General features: G+C 31.0%; 1 protein-coding gene across 1 annotated transcript; it reads right to left on the bottom strand.

Moving 5' to 3' along the window:
- Positions 1-5,143: 5,143 nt before the first annotated feature.
- LOC101204399 lies at positions 5,144-6,037 on the bottom strand. The gene has a single exon (XM_004149237.1). It carries the CDS (start codon positions 6,035-6,037, stop codon positions 5,144-5,146), a length of 894 nt encoding a protein of 297 aa, XP_004149285.1.
- Between the last annotated feature and the right edge of the window lie 16,171 nt (positions 6,038-22,208).

The following is a 22,208-nucleotide window of genomic DNA, read 5'->3' as shown; positions in this document are numbered from 1 at the left end:
TCATCTTGAAGAGGCAGAGGTAGAGTTGCACCATTGTGATTATCTTGGAGAGCCAGATGCAAAGTTGCCTCGTCGTCGTCATCTTGGTGAGAAGGAGGCGGAGTTGCATCATCCTCATCATCTTGAAGACGAGTGATAACTTGTAGAAATATCAGTTATTATGACCTTTTAGGTAGAATAATGAAGCCAAAACGTATAACAAAAGTGTCAAAACACATATATTATGTTGAAAATCCATAAATATTTGGAAATGTACTTTACATAAGCCTCCATGTCTATTTTACGATAATTTTAATGTCTTAACGCAAGATTATGAATAAAAGAAGAATCTATCAAATTGCAAGGGAGCTCGTGCAAAGGATAGGCAAGAAGATGGGAATGAGATCTTCCTCACTTAGGCTACGGGCTTTCACTCCACAGATTGATCGGAGAAGATGAAGAAGTACTTCACAGATGATGGTAAAATCATTGTCACCAACTCTCTAGGTTTTGGTCTATTAAGACCTTTATGACTCATACAAGCCTGCTTTTCTTGGTGGTGATGAAGCTTCTTATATAGTTTGTTGAGATTTATATCCTAAAACTCGTAGATTGTAAATATAATCTATTGACTGTTATTAATAAAGTGTTATTATTGTAATAATTGTTATTGATTGTATTATTAGTTTTGTCTTAATAACTCAAATCCAATAAACTAACATCCTAAACTGTTTAATGATTCTTGAATAGTATGTAGAGACATACATGAATCAATGTTCGAGATCAGCTTAAAGGATCTATAATATAGGGATAAGGCTGGGTACCTTATCCTAGTAACACAATGGATACGACATACTCTGTATTTGATATAGACATAATGATCCATCGCGTTCGTGTAGTTTACATGTAAGTGAGGGTATCCTTTGTAATGAGATTGCATAAGACAATATCGCAAAATAGTAACCATTAGATGTAACTCTGTTACCTAATTAGTCTTAATCCTGTGTATTATGAACTCTTTCTCGCGAGAGATGGTCCTTTGATTTGTACGAGTGAGAGTGGCTAAATAGTCGATTCAATATGCTTATCATTTTGGGGACAAGACCGAATGAGGAGCTAGAAACATAATTACACATGATGAAATTCACTCTTTCCCTACTTTAGGGTAAGTAGATGAGTGTTTCCTTAAATGGTGTCTTCAAGTCTTGAACAAAGGGCCCTACCCTCTCTATGGTACGAAAAGGGTTTCTGTTTATTAGTAAAACCATAAACATGTTGTTCATTAGAGGAGCACTGATATTTAAAGATTAGAGGTAATTCAGGGATAAAATGGTAAATTGACCCAGTTGGTGTTATGAATACTCGTGAAGAACTAACTAACTCTTATTAGCCTATATTTGTGGACACATAAATATATTGATTAATGTGGTTAATGAGTTTATCAATTAATCTCAGATCGTTGTAGCTTCTGATTTGTAGATCCATTAAGTCTCCATCCTAACTCATAAAAGGTAATGAATTGTTGTAATTTGAAATGTTCAAATTTACTTTGGAAATTAGTTTAATGTATAGTGATACATTATAATATAAAGTTTATCAAACTTTATTATATAAATTTGATTTTAGATATGATTCAAAATTAATTTATGAGAGAGAAAATATTTGAATGAGTTCAAATATTAATTTAATGTGATTTTGATTCATATTAAAATTATTGGTTATGAGAAAAACTTAATTTGAATATGATTCAAATTTACTTAACGTTAAATATAAGATATTTAATTTAGTTATTAATTAATAATTTAGTTTTATTTAATTAAATCTATAAGATAGTGTAGAGGTATTCATTCAAATCAAATTTGAATGAAATATTAATTAAATATGATTTAATTAATTAAATTAATATAAATCTATAAGATTTTGAAAAGATATTTATTAATGAAATATTAATTTAATACGATTTAATTAATTATACTAACATAAATCTATAAGATATTGAAGAGATATTCGTTCAAATAAGATTTGAATGAAATATTAATTAAATATGATTTAATTAATTATTAACTAATTAATGAGTAGATTTGATAGCATATAAACAAATATTTTTTGTATGTAAATCTCTTGTAAATAGAGCAAAATAACTCATTTGATGGGTTGAGATTGTTGTGCTTTTATAAGATTTTCTTTTTTTTCTTCAAGGCCCATTTCTTTATTTCCATCTTTTTCTCTCTCATGTTTCCTTCTTCCAACGAGTCTCACAAGCCGATTTTGAGTCTAAAGTATAATAAGTCAACCTTAGTGATGGTTCAATCAAACGTCAGAGCTTTGAATGTAAGTATACCAAAAAAACTCCAACTTCAAATTAATTTAACTATATGCATGTTATTCTTAGAAATTAGAGTAAAATTTAGATCCGATTTTCGCTGTACATGTCTAATTTCTATCAAATAAAATAGGTTAATTTGCTTAAATAACAAAATAGAAGTTAGCATTCCCTTATGTCGCCTATTCCTATAATGAAGTTTCAACTTTTTTTTTCCTTAAATAGAACTTCCTCTAATCCAAAAACATGAATTAATCCATTTTTAAACCTATTTATACTCTCCCACAAATCAGGTAAGTTAGCATTACACTTCTCCTAAACTTGACAGTTTCTACTTAATGTGTTACATGTGTTAGTTTAGTATTCTTCTTAAATCATTCTTAACTCAAACTTAACTCATGTATAGTTGACTAATCAGACTCCTCCTTATTTAGCTTGTCACTTGATATATGGTTAAGTGCTCGTTGTCGTCTCTCGTTCTCGTGCTATCTTGCTGTATCGTGTTTTCTTTCTTTACAATATATTGTCTAATTTCTTCGCCATCTGCCCCTTTCCTTGCATTATCTCAAGCCTAATTCTACTATCTTCAAAAGTAAATTCACAAGAAACCACTTTATTAGGACGTGAGTGTCACATCATCTTTCAAACAAAATTCAATACGAGGCTAGACTCTCAAAACATGATTGACCTTGGAAATATGAGGCCTAAACCCCAAACCTCAACCCTATTACTAGAGAATTATGGGTCATTCCTAGGATAATCTAGGAACCACCTAGTAATGCTATAAAAAAAACTTTAGGACCTTGAGCATGTTTAAAAAAGTACACAACATCAAGCTTACAGGTTTGATGGGTCAATCTGCGGACCTAGTATGTTTAATTCATAATTATGACTAGCAAAACCTCAAGATCCAACATGAAAGTAGGGATTAATGTTATGGATAATTTTAGACCAAATGTTATAATTGACATTTTAAAATAATAGAGCTAGGAAGAAACATGGTACAAGCCAGAATAGACAATTACATACCAAAGTGGGACTAGAAAAGAGTGTTGACTCAAGCCCAAGCTAGTGGTTGAGGCCGAGTTCAACATTTCCCAAATGCCTAACGAGGCATATTTTAAGCATGCCCCTCCCCAAAGTCACACTTGAAGCCCAATATATAGCCTGAGGAAGACTCTCGGTCGAGGTAGAGTCAAACCTTCTCCATTCAGCACGCTCTAGTCCATTCAACTCGAGAGATTTCCTATCTCATTTAGGATTAGAATTAGGAAACTCACATCCTAGTCTTAGTTTGACAAAAATAAAACCTAGCTCAAATCCTTACAAAATACACCTTTTATGACTCCTTATGAGGTAGCTTAGACTCCCAAATTCTTTACTATTTTATAACTCTCTTATTGACTTGGGCATCAAAGTCTTTTTCCTTGTTTTTGAGGTTCTTTCTTTCCCAAATTGAACAAATTCAATTGTTAATGTCATATTAGGGTGATATAAGTTTTTACTTGGCCAAAATTTAGCATCAATGCTTGAAATTTTTAGAGGTACGATATTTTTACATCTCCCCGCAATATGGCAGATCCAAAGAGGGGCTAGGAGCATAGGTCCGTAAAATAGTTGATTTTGTGTGTATTATATCAATTGGTATTCGTATAGTTAAATTAAAACTATACTAGATTCAATGGTAAACAAATCAAACGAGAAACTTGTAACCCCATTTGATGCAAAGTTTGACTTTTCGTCAATATGGTTTCTTTTTCTTTCTTTATCTAATAGGTTTCATACATTAAATTTTTTTATAAATTAATAATAGAAAAAAATTAATAAACTATCTACGGAACAAAATCACTAAAAGATAAAATTTGTTACACTTAATTTTTATATGAAATATAAATATTTTGTCAAGTATTCTATTTTTGACAACTTCTCCAAAATATTTGTAAATATAGTACAATGCAAAAGAATTAGTAAATACAACATTTAAATTTAGCTTCTAGAATATTTTTGTAATAGGATCATACAGCTGTTAAAGTCCATCAATGATAAACTCTATTGCTAATAAAAGTTTATCATGGATGAAACTTTATTATATTTGCACTTCTTTAAACATTTTGTTTTGCACTTAATAGTCCGAAAAGTGTTACTCATTTCAATTTCCCGGGAAGTAAAAAGTGGAAAATACATGTTTCACTAAAACATTAAAAACTCTTATTAGGAATGTGTTTAGACAGATACAAATTCAGGAACATGTTACATTATCTCAAAACAGATAATCCAATGGTTGATTTCATAAAAATGTTAGATTCCCAACCAAGCAACCCTATGGTAGGTTATAATCCCCTCCATCAACTTGATTAAGGCTTAATAGAGTTCATAAATTGGAATTCTCAAACATACCCATCATGTTGTTGGACTCTTAATTAATGATAATAATAAATAACCTCAATCAAAATAGTGATAGAATAAATGAAAATTAGGCCCTTAATTAACATTGAGATACAACACTAATGTTGCAATGAAGATCATAAAATCAAACACATAGGATTTAAACTATAAAATAATAAAAATTAAAACTCAAAATCAAATTCATAGGAAAACGAAACAGAAAATGTTGCAATGAAGATCATAAAATCTTCTTTCTCGTCAATTTCGCCACCGTTAATTTCATCCTCATTCAGAATTCCCGCCGCCGCCCCACCGAAAAGAAAGAAAAAACAAAAACACACGCACACGCACACGCAAAACGGAGAAAAAAGAGAGAAAGCAAAACCTGAAATCCCTGATTCTTTCCCACCGGAATATTCCGTTTAGAGAAAAAACAGAGTTCGAACATTCGGTGAGTCAACGGCGGGAATACGAAGAAGAATGAGACGAGGACTTTCCACCGTTGTCCTTGCCGTCGCCGTCGTTCTGAAACTGTCCATGGACATCTAGATGCGGCAACTCGTTGGAGATGAACCGGGGTATCGACGGCGAGGAGTTTTCCTGAATTGGATTTGGATGGCGTTTTCCGGCGGCGACGACGGAGAGATCATTCCAAGTGTAATGCGGCACCGTAGATTCAAGTCTGGACTGAAGGGGCCCCCTCTGCGGGAACGCGGTGGAGCTTTGGTTGAGAATCGGAATCGAACCGAAGACATTAGTGTTCCAGGCCACAATTTTCTCAAATCCATCGTCGAATCCAGGACCAGAATTTCCCGAACTAGCGGTGTAAAAAACCGTCTGATGATGATGATGAACATTTTGGGGAGAATTTTGGGTTTGAAGTGATAACCCCAAATTCCGACAGCTCTGAAAACCAAGCCCAGATTCAATCGGTGGAGGCGGCGGCGGCGGAATCAAATTCTCACTAAATTGGCTTTGAAACAAGAAATCATGATTCTTACAACACTCAGATCGGTCTACAACAACATCAATTCCATTCGTCTGTGTTTCTACAGGAACAGAGAAACAAGCATTAGTATTACAAGGGGGGAGATCGGCGGATAGCTTATCGATGGCTGATTTAGCCTTTTTGATTAGCCAATCCACAGCTTTGCTAGGGCGGTCGAAACCCAATCGGTCTTGAACGTCGTAGAATTGAATGGCGGTATGAGCGGATAAACGAACACGGCGGTCGCGGAGGCCTCTGGAAGTGTAGACTTTGCTGTGGCGGTCTTTCCGGGCAGTGGATCGGACGACGAGGCCGCCGCCGGGGATGTGTATGTTCTGACCAGGGATGGTGTTGATTCCCATTGTGGTAGTTGGTGTTGAATGTTGTTCTAGGGTTGAATTGAGAAAAGGTTTGTTGGAATCCATGGGTTGTTCTCCATGAAAGGCAGTTGAAATTCAAGTGGAGATTCTGCAGGTACTGAACTGTAGTGGAAACAAAGAATCTACTTTTTTTTTTTAAAAAAAAAAATATGTTTTGGGGTTTAGGGTTTTGATGATCCCGAAAAAGAAAAAAAAAGAAAAGGAAAAGCGAAGAATTCAGAAATTCAGAAGTGAAAAATGGGTGAAGTTTGAAATTCAGAAATGTAATTCTGTTGTAGAAGTATCATTGGAATGGAAATGGAAGAATAAAGAATAGAGAATAGAGAAAGAGAGAGAGAGGAAGGAGAAAGTAGCATTTTGCCCAATGAAACTAACAGGAAAAATGTGCCTTTGAATGAATGATATTTGGCAAAAAGTAGGAACATAAATCAGTGGTTGGACACTGCCCATGACAACACTTCTTTTCCTTCTTACGATAAGGCAGCAAGATGTAGAAAATTTTGTATAAAGTAATACTCAAACATGCATAACATTTTTCTTTACAATCATACATGAAGGGTTAAGTTACAAATGGTCATAAACAAAACAAATAGATTATTTATGAGGTTTTTTTAATCAAATTATAATAATAAAATTCTAAGTTCAAATAATCTCTCCACCATTCTTATACTAAAAACAAATTTCCCTCTATTCATTTCATAGTGTAAGCGGGTTATAAAAGTATAATTATTAATGTCTTGTTTTTTTTAAAAAAAAAATCTTTTTTTTCTTTTTATACCTCTAAAAGTAAGTAGTATTAGTATATTCATTGTGTTTGTTTGTTTTTCATTTCCGTTATGGTTTATGATTAGTGGTTGTAAATTGAAACTCAAATTGTAACGAAGCAAAAGTAATCTCCTCCTTTTTTACCATAAAGTTTAAAAGACAAGTCTATCGTTTTTCATATTGATTTTTCTTTTGAGTTGAACAACTAAACATTGGATGATTTGAATTTCTTATAGTCTAAAGTATCTCTGAGATAACTTTAAATTAGTTGAGCTACATTCAAGTTAAGTTTTTTTTTTTTCATTTTCTAGTTTGTTGTAAAAGAGCATACGGAATGGATTGATTTAGAACGATGTTCAACCTAATAATTCTTTTCAAGTAAATGTAGTTTAATTGATTATTCTCAACATTTTAATTAACAACTCAAGTTCATTAAAAGAAATATATCATGTGGTTCTTAAATATATTTGGACAACTAATTTGTTTTTCTAATGGGTAACAAATCTATATTTCTAAATTTTGAATATTTGAATAACTTAAAACATCATTTTAATTTTTTTTTGTATTAAATACAACTCTAAACTTTGAACAGTGAATAAATTTAGCCTATATCAATTTCTTTTTAAAATTATTACTAGCAATAGAGACGAAGGGTCAAAATAGAGTTTTTTTCATTATTCATTATCTTGTTTCTTTGTTTGGATAATATAGAGGGATTTTTTTCTTTAAAACATTATTAAAGCAATAATATTAGTTTATGGAAAATACCAAAAAAAAAAAAGAAAAAAGAAGAAAAAAGAAAAAACAGTAGTATTGCATTGCCCTAATTCACGACCTAATTTTTATACAAATACAAAAATAGAAAATTGCATTGGATGACAAAAAAAGTTTAGAAAAAAACAACTCATAATACTTTTTTTTTTCATATTGCAAATTTAGCAAAAATGATGGTAATATGCATTTAAATTTGTTATTTTTGTAATTTTAAAAATGTAATTAACATGACTCTGTTATCATAACTTTTTTTTGCTATTTTTACAAACTCCAATGGTGTAAACAGTTTTTTGAAAAAAAAAAGGAAAGGAAGAAAGAAATAAATAATAAAAAAAAGTATATAAACACTATTAAATACCATCATCATCATATCATATCAACTATTTAATGTTTTTCCATTCTTAGGGGGAAATGAAGCTATTAGCCTTTCCTTCCCTATGATGTTGGTCACAAAAAGTGGTCAAATTGTTGACATCAAGTGACATTGTATATTAGAATTTTCACACATAATATCAATATAACAAATGCTTGTATATGCAATTAATTAGAACCACATTTTCATATTCATTTAAGTAACTATTTCATTCTTAATTTGGATCGTTTTAAAAATAATAAAATATTAATTTTTTTATAAAATATAGTAAAATTTATCCAACTCTTCTTCGACCACTTCAGTTATATTTTATAACTAGTTTATTCTTTTTCTATTCATAACAATATATTCTTATTTTTTTATGATTTCTTTTAGACTCTTAGGTAAAAGAGTTAAATTTTTAGTCAAATTTCAATAAAAGAAATAAATTTTGTAAAAACTATTTTCCTTTTAATTTTCAAAACTTACCTTCGGTTTTTTAAAATATAAGGAACCAAGTTTCTTGCTTTATTTTTTAAAATAAAAAATCACAAACCTAGATACCAAAACCACATTTTTATTTTAAATTTTCTGTTTTATTTTTATTTTTATTATTTATTAATTTTATTTTTAGATTTTTACTAAAATCAAATGCTTGTGTTAAGAAATCTAAAAATTACATCTAAGAACACGAAAGTTACTGATAAATGGAATCTGCAGATGTTAGTTTTTCAAGGTTAAACTTATCGATAATACAGTTGGCTAGTCAATGCCAACCTTTCAAAAGTTGATGAGAAAAGGAGAAAATTTTGTGTGGGATGAAGCTTGACAAAAAACCTTTGATAGTATAAAGAAATATTTGCTTAGTCCTCCAATTTTGGATGCTCCAATACCTGGTAAGCCATTAATAATGTACATTACTGCACAAGAAAGGTCCTTAGGAGCATTGTTAGGAGCATTTATATTGGTTGTAATTTGAAATGTTCAAATCTACTTTGGGAATTAGTTTAATGTATAGTGATACATTATAATATAAAGTTTATCAAACTTTATATAAATTTAATTTTGGATATGATTCAAAATTAATTTATGAGAGATAAAATATTTGAATGAGTTCAAGTATTAGTTTAATGTGAATTGGATTCATACTAAAATTATTGATTAGGAGATAAGCTTATATTTAAATATAATTCAAATTTAATTTAGGTTAAATAAGATATTTAATTTAGCTATTAATTAATTGAAGAATTAATTAATAATTTAGTTTTATTTAATTAAATTTGATTTAATTAAATCTATAAGATATTGGAGAGATAATTATTTGAATGAAATATTAATTAATTATATTAATATAAATCTATAAGATATTGGAAAGGTATTCATAATTCAAATAAGATTTGAATGAAATATTAATGAAATATGATTTAATTGATTTTTAACTAATTGATTAATTGCTAATTAATCAGTAGATTTGATAATAGAATCTCATAATTCTCTTCTACTCTTTTTCCTATTCCAAGAAGGAAAGAGAGTTATAAATATCTAGAAAAAAATAGTTTTCTTTAACGAATTTATCAAGAAAAGAAATTCAAGACTTTTGCTCTACAAAAAGAAAACAGTTTCTCTCAACTACCTCTAAACTTTTTCACATCCCAATTAGTTCACACAAACCAATCTCATCCCAGATGATAGGAAGGTCTCCGACGGGTGGTGTCTCAATTTGGTGGTTTGCAGATTCAGAGCGTCAAGAAAAGTAAGTTCTCTATATCTTTTAATTAGAATTTTGATTCTAAATTTTTGCCAGTGTACTGGTATTTTAAGATTCCCAAATTAATTTGAGGAATGGTTTTGTAAAATCTTTCGCTACCATAGAGGTTTCATCCCTTCAGATTAATGCATGTCTCTACATACTGTTCAAGACTGATCAAATAACTTAGGATGTTAGTTTATTGGATTTGGGTTATTAAGACAAAACTAATAATATAATCAGTAACATTTATTGAAATTATAATAATAACACTTTACTAATAACGGTCAATAGTTTATATTTACAACATATGAGTTTTAGGACATAAGTCTCAACAAACTCCCACTTGGTCTAAAACTCTAGTATCTGTGGGATGTACATAATAAAGTATTGTTCAAACATTGAAAATGGTAAATAGTATAAGTATATTACATAAAACGTATATATACAAATACAATAAACTAGGGCATCCTCATATCCATTATACATCTCCCACTCCCCTAGATCACCTAATGTACATATCTCAAAAACCTAGACTTTCTAGGTGATCCTCGAACACTTTAGCCATGAGAATCTTCGTCAATGGATCAATAATATTGTGATCCGAAGTGATTTTGGTGACAATCACATCTTTTCGTTGCACAATCTCTCGTATCAAATGATACTTCCTCTCTATATGTTTGTTTGTGACTGTCAAGTTCTTTAAAATTGACTATTGTCCCACTATTATCACAATATAAAGTGATAGGCATGTTCATGTTTGGAGCAGCTTCCAAATCATGTAGGAACTTCTTGAGCCAAATTGCTTCTTTTGCTCCTTCACAAGCATCAACATGTTCAGCCTCCATAGTAGAGTCTACAATGCATCCATTCTTGATGCTACGCTATACCACAACTCTCCCGTTTAGGGTGAACATTGATTCCAACGTAGATTTCCTAGAATCCTTATCAGTTTGGAAATCAGAGTCAGTGTATCCTGTAAGGATCAAATCCTTAGCTCCGTACACAAGCATATAGTCTCTCATTCTCCTAAGATACTTGAGAATAATTTTAACCACCATCCAGTGGAGATCTAACCCTGGGTTGAACCTATACCTACTGACTATTCCCCTTACATAACAAATATCTGGCCTAGTGTAGAGCATAACATACATTAAGTTGCCCACAGCTGAGGCATAGGGAATACGTTTCATATACTCAACTTCTTGAGGTGTCTTAGGACCCTGTTCCTTAGACAAGTGAACCATGTGCTTAAAAGGTAATAAACCCTTCTTAGAGTTCTGCATTGGATATCAAACCAACATTTTGAATAAAATTGATTTTCATAAAACAAATAAATTTTTTCCATGGATGAGAGAAAAATAAATGGGTATTGAATTAAAAAATTTATTTGCTATATAAATAAAAAAATAATTTAAAAAAGATATTATTTTGAAATTAAATTAAATTGCGTGAAAATGAAAAAAAAATGGAAAAAGAAATATAAAGAGCTAGTCTTGAAGACTCACCCTATGAAGGAGAAAAAAAATAATTAAAACCACTTCGAGAGTCGCCCAAAAAAAGCAACTATATTTTAGTAATTAGTTTGAAAAAATGAAATATTAATATAATTTTGTCACTTGTGAGTTCAAGTTTTACATTTATGGTAAGATTGAGCATCCAATTTTAACACTATTACAAATTTAAGGGTCCAATTGTTATTATTAAAAGTTTAAAAATGTTATTATGCAACTACTGTTATGTAGATGATGGTTTTTGCAATTTGTCAGAAAAAAAAATTACAACTAATTTTAGAGGATATTTTATTTATTAATTAATTAGTAATTGAAAAAAAATCATATGATATTAGTATTTAGGATAGGACAATCACAATATAAGATTAAAAGAATCAATAAAACAATTAGGGTAGTACTGGTACGTCTCTTATATATTTTGTCCATTTCATGGTGATTACATTCAACGAACATCTCGACATATACACTAAACTCGAGAATTCCTTCTTAGGATCTAAAATGTTGGTGTTTAGAGCAAAGAATGAACTTGTGAACTTCATATAGTTATAAAGTTGAGAGAGTTGTAATGTTTGAATGTTTGAATGTGACACTATAAATAATAGTTTAACACTTTTTTCGTGGACGTAGCTAATAGACTATGTTAGTTAACTATGTATATTTGTGTGTAGATCTTTATACATTTTTTTGTATTGCTTAGTTGTTGATTTCGTAACATGTAAGGTTATTGAGATCAACATTATAAACATGATGTTTTTAAATAGTAGAACCTACAAATTAAACTTCTTCCGTCAAGCAACAAGGAACAGAGAGAGTTCACTCAACTCCTATTTCCTCAAATCCTAGCGCTAAACAAAAACCGTATAGTTCTCGAAATCAATAAGAGAAAATAACTCAAAACAAGTTAATATTAAGAAATAAGAACGACAATAAAGTGAATATAATGCATATGTAACTAAAAGGAAAAAAGAAAAGAGAGTTTTGTGTTGTTTGTTGAAATTATAATGAGGCATAGCATGGGGAAGCAAAGCAAGTTGATGATAGGGATTGGGCGTGGTACGAAGCTAAAGCTAGAGAAAGAGAGAGAGAGAGACATAATTGTCAAATTTGTTTTTCAAAAATTGTAGTCATTGTGTACTCGTACTCCAACCCATCATCACATGACAAAGACCTAAAGCATATATATTTATAATATTGACAACTACTTACAAACAAATATAATTATCACATATTCATAAAGTTCTTTCTAAGAGAAAACACAAAAAAGAAAGAAAAAACCTACAAATAGAGAAAAAAAGTTAAGAACTTGCTGACAATTAATGAGAGAAGTTACAAATTTATATCTATAGTTGTACGGCCCGTTCATTAACTCTAACGTTTCAATTATGTTGTTAATAGTTGAACAAAAGGATTAAGTGATGATTGGTAAGATAGGAGTATGAGTAATATATACAAGAGAGCAAATAAGAGCATTATATATATATATATATAAATTCGCTTAATAATACATCCAATTATATTTTAGTAGATAAGGTATAATTATAATTGTGGTGAAGGTTGATAGTTCAATCTCTCATACAAGAAGAAAAATTTAATAATATTTAGTTATGAAATCTTAATTTTTTTTCATTCCTTTATCACGTAAACTTTACTCTTACGCCATAACTAAGTATATTAATTAATTTTTCATGAAAAAAATTAAGTGCATTGTGTCTATGATATAGTACTATTCATTGAAATGATCAAAATTAAATGGTTAAATTTTTTTTTGTTACACATCAACTAAAATCTAACATGTACTAATGTTTTATAGCCGTCAATATATGAATTTCAAACTTAATAATATATTTTAAGTTATAAATCGAAGATTTATTCACTGTTTTCAAAGCATGAACAAAAAAACAATGTGTCAAGAAAGTTCAAATTTTGTAGTAGTAACTACAATTTTAATTTCAGTACAAATATAGAAATTTGTAGTTTTTTTTAAAAAAATAGACCTATGATCTTTCATTTAAAAACTTTTACTTAAATTCTGGAAACATTGTTGGAAAGAAGATTGAAAAAAGTTTTATACTAACCATCACATAGAATAATATTTATAAACTTTAAGTAATTTGTAATTTGTGTGATGAATTTTATCTTTTAATTTAGACCAAAATAGACAGGAGTAATCCAAAGTACATATATAAATTTGTTTTATAGGTTCCTAGCTACTTCCTTCATATGAAATAAAGTTGTGTTGATAAATGATGTTTCCTATATTTATTCTAATTTCACTCTTGCACTTTGTAGAAGCTAGGTAGGTAACAGCAACACAGTTATGAATATACAAATATCAATCATGTTTCACATTATTATCAACAAGCCCAATTTAATTTAATAGTTTTACAAAGTTTATGATACAATGTTTTAATTAATAGATAAAGGTTGGTTTGGGTCAGCTTGCTCGATCTTAGCAAGATTGGACCCACCCAACTGACCAAAGAGGTGCGCTTCCTAGATGTTAAAGTCTAAGAGATTGAGAAAACATAATCCACAAGTAACCAATGTATGGGTATAGTGTATGATCTTGGTGATAAACTTCTTATTTTTCGTATCAAAGTGTGGTATGCTAAGTAGGAAATCAACATATTAATCCTAAGGAATTATGGGAATCGATCATCAACTTAATTATAACTAGAAGGTCATGATCCATAAATATACTATGCCTCTTCCACCTCTCCTATTCTTCCTCTAGCTGATAGTGAAGGTTTGTTCAATCTGATTTGAGGAAGACCATGCAAATCATATATATACTTTTGCAAGTTATAGTATACCTATGTTCTAAATAATTTTAATGGTCTATGGATTTTAGTTTGTATTCTATGATTAAATCTTTACATATTGGTGGTGGAGAAAACACGAGACAGAAATTTAGCAAACTAAAACTTTTTATGTTACAGGTTTGATTTTTACTAAAAATATTAGCTGAAAAAAAGATACTTAATTCAAATGTATAATTTTTAAGGAAACGGTTGAAAAAAGTATGATAGATGTATCCATTAAAATCTTAAAGGTTAAAGGTTGAAAAGAAAAAGTAGAAGCATACCAAAAGATGAAAAACCACTCAAATAAATAAAATTGCTACTGTTTATTTGATTTTAGCATCAATTTCTCATCTATATTTATTAATATATCTGTTTTCAGTAAAAATTGACTAAGGGAACTTACCTAACTTTTAGGTGCCATTAAAGGTAAATTTATAATTTAAGAAAAGAATTATTTGCAAGACAATAAAAGATAACACATTAATGGTTGCAACAAACACTCCAATGTTTGAGTGAGATATGAGCACAAACTCAAAGATTTGGATACCAAATACTCTTGGTTGAACTTGGGCCAATTGGAATGTTTCAGAATAAGAGTCAGTCTGAATTGGCCTCACGAGCCAACTGGTGGGTTTTGGAAATTCTTTTGGGCTTACTTCCTCTTAGTCTCTAGTTTGTTTTCTGAATTAGGTAACTCTTATCACTTTACTTGATTTTTATAATTACCCATAACAATGTATATTTAAAACAGAAGTTTATGTGGATAAAGGACATGAACTAACAATTTTAAAATAGATGGTTAACAAAATTGATTCACTCCTAGACGTTTAGAATTTTAAATAATATTTTGTCTTGGGTTTTAAAGGATATGATTTGGCATGTTGGAGTTGAAGATAAAAGCAGAAGAAAGAAAGAAAATGTGGGTATGAAAGTGAAAGCCACCATTGTAAAAACACCTATCTCCATCTCTTTCTAACAAATACATAAAACTTTTTGACACCAACCAAACACACGCATGATCCAATCCAACACGCTTCACATTTAACCTTAGGCTAAAGCTGAGCCATCCTAACAGAATATATAAACACAATAAAATAAATAAACTATGTATGTATGGATATTCAATCTCCAAAATATAAAAATTAACATTTAGGAAAATATTGATATCCATCCAAATTTTGAAAAACTTTTGGCAATGAATGAAGATTGTTATATGATAAAATATATGTAAATCTCGACGCACGAGCAAAAATGAAAGAAAAGAAAAAAAAGAAACATTGTAGATAGAGATTAAAAGAAAATGAAAGAAAGATCCGAAAACTCACATTCATTCAACTAAGAGTTGAAATGATGTAAAACTTCAGTGCAAAGTATTTAAATGAAAATATATGTAATTTCTTGAAAATAAAGATTCTGAACGATAAAAGAGTAAAATACTTTCTAGAAATTTCTGTATGAAAATTTCAAAATTTGAGAAATGGAGGAAAATGGAAATTCAACTGAAATCTTGAGATTTCAATTGAAATTATGAACTACATACATATATCAACAATACTAGTTTTGAAGATTTAAACTCCAAATTATGTACGTAGATGGTGCATAACTTGAGAAATTGAGTTATATTCAAATTTTATTTAGTTCAGTTTAGTAATTAATTAATTAATTATTTATTTATTTTAGAAAATCAAGTCTATAAAATATTTCTTCAACCTTTAAATTCTTTCCTTTCTTATCTATTATTTACCAAATATTTTTTAAAATCAAATCAAAATTTAAAAACGAGAAATAGGTCCAAATTGTTAACCAAAAAATTTATCTATAAGTATTGAACTATTAGAACTTTTTTATCTATTTATTTTTCTTATGTGAAGAATAATAGGGATATAACATTAACTCAAAGAAACCAAATCGGCTCCAACAAGACGAGAGAGTCAATTCGAAAAATTACAAAACGAAATAAGAGAATTTCGACTCGATAATGCAAACTTGGCAGTCACTAGAGACGTTGTCACACCCTACCCCACATGTTACACTCCCTCCTGAATCATCTATTATCGACCTGAGAGACGAAGTGAAGTCAACCTTACGTCATTCTCCTTCTAAATGACATCAATTGACCCCTAAATGACATCAATTGACCCTAACTTCATAACCTTTTGCAATGTAAAATATCTTGAGTAAATTAAAATTTATGCAGAGGAATAACACTAGAAACATACATTAGTGGACTTTATTACATAACCTCAAAGGAGACAAGGCTAAATGCCATTAGTTACAAATTACATTTTTTAGATCAAAGAGAAACTAAACAACAAATCAATTGAACCCTAACTTTGTACACCACAAAAGTAAACCTAGATACTGACCAACAACAACAAAACTATCTACAACTTTGCATAGCAAACTTAAAGACAACGGTCAGGCTTGTGAATCACGACCTCCACCTGAAAAGTGGAAAAACATTTGCAAAGGGCGAGCTAAATAACCTAGTGAGTGATGATTTTGTAAAACATATTTTTGGAATAAATAAACTTTAAACTTGGTCTTTTGAAACATAATATAGAATCTTTTAAACCTATTTCTAACATTTCGAGGCTTTTTTACTTTCTAGAATAAACATCACCATCAATAGTTTAACTCAAACTTTCTTTCCATCATATGAATCACAAGGATGGAATCGTAGATACTCTGGTGGGCTCTCATCCTGTGATATGATATTTAGTTAGGTCTTCCTCTAGATAGGTTCAAGAGATATTTGATTTTCGTTTCCACTTCTTGGTAAAGTTGCAAGCCTGAGGACTCTTCTTGACATAGGGAGGATCAACAAGACACAACAGTACAGGTTGACCGCCACAAACAATCTCAAATAGGCTTCTCCCAGTTGATGAACTAATCATTGTGTTAAAACAAAATTAGGTTACCTTTAGAAACTGAACCCAATTAGTTTGTTATGTCTTACCGGCCTTAGCTAAACTCACACCATCATAAGCAACATAGTTTTTCTACAAGGATTCTCTCAACTAAGGGCATCAGCTGCTCGGTTACTCGCACTTTTCCTATGTTTCGATCCAAAATCAAGTCTGATCAGGTCTTTCTACCACCTTGCTTGACTCAAAGTCCGTTTTGGCTTATTACTGAAGTGGCCAATAACAATGTTTTTGGTCTTTGTGACATAAGTAGATCCTGTGAATACAGTCTCCAAGTTCTCAAAAAGTGTACCATAGCAAGTGTTTCTTCTTCAAACATCGTATAACTCATTTGTGCGCTACTCGACTTTCGACTCTTAGATGCGATTGAGTATTCATTATGCACGAGAACACCGTCCAACGCATGAGCGTGAACATGAACAGATTGGGTCACATCTACAAACCCAAGAGTTGGCCCTTCCATCAGGACTTGCTTCAAAACACAATTGTCGACACACAATCGTAAATTTCCATTCTCTTTTTCTCGTAAAAAGACTTGGGCTTCGTACGAAGCTTTTACAGGTCTAGTGAATCATGCATTCAACAATCCCTTAAACTTTCTCCGATGTTCAGTTAACTTTGACAGCGTCATACAACAACCTTTCTTCATAGGCGATTTTAACTTGGGCAAACTATCAAGCATCCCATCACAATACTTCTCTACGACACACCTTATGTCTTTACGAACTATCTTCCTTGGGCTATCGGAAAACTCAAGCGGGGTGGCCTTGAACGTTGTTTCATCTCGAGCGAGTTCCTCCTTCAATTGCATGGCCAAAATTATTCTCAATCTGTTGGGTTTGCGAGGGTCTGTCTGAACAACAGTGGGGATAGACCTAGTGATTACTAGACATTTGGTTGAAGGCATTCAGATCACCTGATGTTCAAGGTGAAATTCCATTCTAAGTACTACATCAAAGTCATCCATACCTACAACTACGAAGTCTACAGGACCACTCCATCTTCTTAATTGTATTACCATTCGTTTCACTTAGAGATGTCCATGAGGCGGGACGGGGCATGGGCGGGGATGCCACTCCTCGTCTCCGCCCCCGCCCCCTATTCCATTCCCTATCCCCACCAAATTTCCCATGGAGAATGGGGTGGGCATACCCCGCAAGGAAATTCCCCATTTATTATTTAAAAAGTTTTTTTCTGGTTTTTTTTTTTTAGTTTTTATCTCATTTTTCATTCCACATTTACTTTAAATATGTATATATATTTTTTTGAAGTTTATTTTTCATTCCACAATTACTTTAAATATGTATAGATTTTCAATGTTTTAGTTTTAATAGAATATTATGAATTTTCTTATTGAAGACAATTAAAATGTCAAATTCTCATTGTTTATAAAAATAAAAATTCAATATTAGAAGCATTTAGAAATCCATTCATAAATTCATAAAAAAAATTCAAAGATCATTTCATAACTATTCTAACAAAGTCTTGAATTGAATAATATTTTTAAAAACACAACAACAATTGTTTTAAGAGAAGTTTACAAAATAACAATTCAAGGCCAAACATATTCAAGGCCAACATAACCAAAGTCGAGTGAAGCCATAAACGAATTTCATCCAATTTTGTAGGAAATGGTTCCTGAAAAATATATTATACAAATTAGTATGAATAAATATTTTTAAAATAATAATAATATACAAACTTATTACTTACATCATTGTCTAAGTCTTGATCGTGAAGAACATTTTCTAACACTTTAGCATCAATAGAAGTATGCTTATCTATGTGAGCCATGTACAAAAAAAAGAAAAATAGAGCTCAAATCGCAATTAGTAAAAGTTTGTTAAATAATCTAAACAATAGTATTAACTCATACCTTCGGCCCATAGCCAATCTTGAGTGCACATCAAAGCTTCCAATGTTTTCATGAATTTGAGAATGATGTGGACCTACATGTCTATCACCAATACTAATGTAGATTCAGAAGCAACAGTAGTGATGGGAACAGCTAGAACATCATTTGCAATTTCATACAAAATATTATACTTGACTCCATTCAATTTCCACCATTGCAAAATGTTAAAGTCTTCCGTGCGTGGTAAAAGAGATTCATCCAAATAACGATCAAGCTCTGATTTGACATTGTCAACATCATTCTCCACATCACTAACAAACTCTTCAAATTTAAGGTGGTGATCTTCCCTATTAGCAAGAGAAGTTTTACTACTACTTCCATCTCACTTTGAAGTTGAATAAGATGTAGATACAGAAAGTTGAGGTTATTCTATTAAACTTGATTTTGAACTATAAACCTTTATCAAATTACAACGTAATTCTCTAACACATTTAATTGTTAATTTCTACAGTATAATGAGATCCATAGATTTGAGGAAAATAAAACTTGATCAATCTCAACTTGAATCTAGGATCTAATAGTGTAGCTATTGCCAACACACCATGAATCACACTCCAATACTTTTCAAACTTGGAAATCATTCTTGATGTCATTACTTGTATCTCCTTGACATCATAATTAAGCCAATTAGAAAGTTCCAACCTAATTTTACAAACTTCTTAAAAAAACATTAGAGGTTGGATAACTTGACCCAGAAAATAATTCAGTCATCAAGTAGAATGGTTCTAATCAATCACACATTTATTTTGCAAAATCCTAATCTGTCTCTAAAGGAAGACAACTATATAGTGGTTCACGTTGTTTTAGACGAGGAAACACATTCTTGTATCCCAAAGCAGTTTTGAGCATTATATATGTTGAATTCCATCTTGTAACACAATCAAGGCATAGTTTTTTAGTGCATGAAATTTGTAATTGGTGAACTCCTTCCTCAAATTTTTATTTCCTTTTTGAAGAAATGGTCCAACAATTAAACTGTACCTCTAATCTTCTCTATACCATCAGAAATTACAGTCAAACCATCTTCCACTATCAAATTCAAAATGTGTACACAACAACAAATATGAAAAAAACTTCCACGCAACCAAAGTGTCCTTAAATCTAACTTTCTTAATAAAATGTCAACCATTGCATCATTTGTAGAACAATTATCTACTATTAAAGTGGACAACTTACGATCTATGTTCTTACTGCTTCAACAAGTGTAAATGTCCAGTATGTGGATGAGGCACATGTACAAACCTATTATTACGTAATAATATGTTAAAATGAAAACTACTAAATATTGAACAAAAAATAGATTATAAGATGAAATATTTAAATTAAATTACCTCAAAGGTCTACTTTGTAGGACCCAAGAATCATCAATAAAATGTGTAGTGATTGCCATGTATCCCTTCTTCTGACTTGTCGCAATCCACATCTCTGTAGTAAGGGCAATCCTACTTTTGTTGCTTTCCAAAAATTTCATTATTTTAATTCTCTCTAGTTGTTGTCCCATCTTTGAACTTAAGTGTAACAGACCCAGTGCCTACTATCTTGCAAGCATTGTCATTTTCCATGTATACTAGGCCTCCATTCCACATTTTGTATGTTGTAAACCATCCCTTTAATGGTGTCATATGGAATGAACACCCTGAATAAAGTATCCAATCGTGAGTATCTTTATTACCTTCTATTTGAATTGAATTTTCTAAGATAGTTAAGGCATCTGAATAGACAAACGGGGCTTGTTCTACTACTGATGCTTCTGCCTTAGGTTCTTCTTGCTATTTTTCTTTTTGTTTCTTTTGATTTTGCTTTTTCTTTAGGAAGAAACAATCTTGTATGAGATGTCTCTTCTTGTGGCAGAATGTACATTCAAGCTTTGATTTATTTTTCTGATTCTTGTGTTCTTTTGAGTTGTTTTTGCTCTTCCCTTTTGAGAACAAACCTTCACCATTAGCTTGATCTCCTTTCTGTGAGTTAAGTTCCAATTCTCTGGTTTTTACTACTGAAATAACATCATATGTGGTGATTTTTTGTCTTCCATATTTGAGAGTCATCTTTACTTCTTTGTATGTTTCTGGAAGTGAGTTGAGTAGAATAAACGATTCATTTTCATCACCAATCTTGTCTCCCAATTCTTTGAAATCTGAAGATATATTTTTGAATTCTCCAAGATTTGTTGTCATCCATCTTGAAGGTAAAGAACCTCTCCCTTACGTATGCACGGTTAGGTATATCTTTGAACTTATAGATTTCATCCAACTTTGTCCACATTCCATAAGTTGTTTCTTCACCAATGACCTCCCTAAGGACATTGTCACTTAGGTTTAAAACTATGGCACCACAGGCTGCATTCTCTATAGTTTCTTTGTCTTATTGAGTCATTGTTTTATGTAGCTTTTCTGGATCCGTGAGGGCTTTCAATGCCGTTTGTTGGCCGACTATGGCCTTGATCTTGGCTTTCCATAAGGTAAAATCTCTCTTACCATCAAACTTTTCAATATCATACCTTGCTACTGCCATCTTCGAGTTTCTTGAAATCAAGAACGTGATTCTTGGAGCTTTTTTGAATCTTTTTGTAGGATCTAATACCGATTTAAAGGGTTTGCCACTTTATGGACACGGGGAAGCCACCTAATTGGTATCAGATGTGAATTCGTCCAATTCTTTGTACTTACTTGTGTTTTACTTTTCCCTTAGTTTCACTTGTGTGTAGGTTTGTGTTTACAGATGATTGAAGAAGAAGCTGTCAAGACTTTCTTGTTCTTTCTTTTACTGCTATTTCTGGTTTTCTTCTTGCTTATTCTTTGGATGATGGAGAGATGAAGAGAAGATGAAGAGAGAAAGGGGGAAGAAGATGAACACACAGTGTTTTAAAGTGGTTCAGCGAGGCCTACTGCATTGTGCTTTGGAAACCAAATATTATTTCTTTTTCAGTTTTGTTGTGTATGGAATATCAAAGAGCCTTAGCTGAACTCCAGTTAGACAAGAAGTTAAAGCTTACGGATTTGACTATATGTCTTTTACAAAGAGATAACTATTTTAGTAAATAGTTATTCCCACAATACCTATACCAACAAGGTGCACATTTTTTTCGGTGGCTCGATCATAAGAACTCCAAAGTTAAGCGTGCTTAGCTTGAAACAATTCTATGTTGGAACGTTACACTAGTGTTAATAAAAATATGGAAAACTTGGAGGAATAACCTAATTTAATTTTATTATTTTACAATTGTTTTAAATTTTTGGTTATTTTCGTTAATAAGATTTAGCTAACTGATCTTCTTTTTTCTTTTACGAAATTAACCTTTTCAATCATTTAAAAAAACATTTCTTTTTTTTGTCGGTCAAATTAATTAAACTCATTT

Source organism: Cucumis sativus, chromosome 6 (genome assembly GCF_000004075.3).
Source record: "Cucumis sativus cultivar 9930 chromosome 6, Cucumber_9930_V3, whole genome shotgun sequence".
Classification (NCBI taxonomy): domain Eukaryota; kingdom Viridiplantae; phylum Streptophyta; class Magnoliopsida; order Cucurbitales; family Cucurbitaceae; genus Cucumis; species Cucumis sativus.
Note: the sequence above shows the minus strand (reverse complement) of the source record. Positions and strands in the feature narration are given on the sequence as shown.

Bases quoted from the DNA above. Each gene is read 5' to 3' on its own strand.
- LOC101204399 (XM_004149237.1), bottom strand. From the start codon at position 6,037: ATGGGAATCAACACCATCCCTGGTCAGAACATACACATCCCCGGCGGC.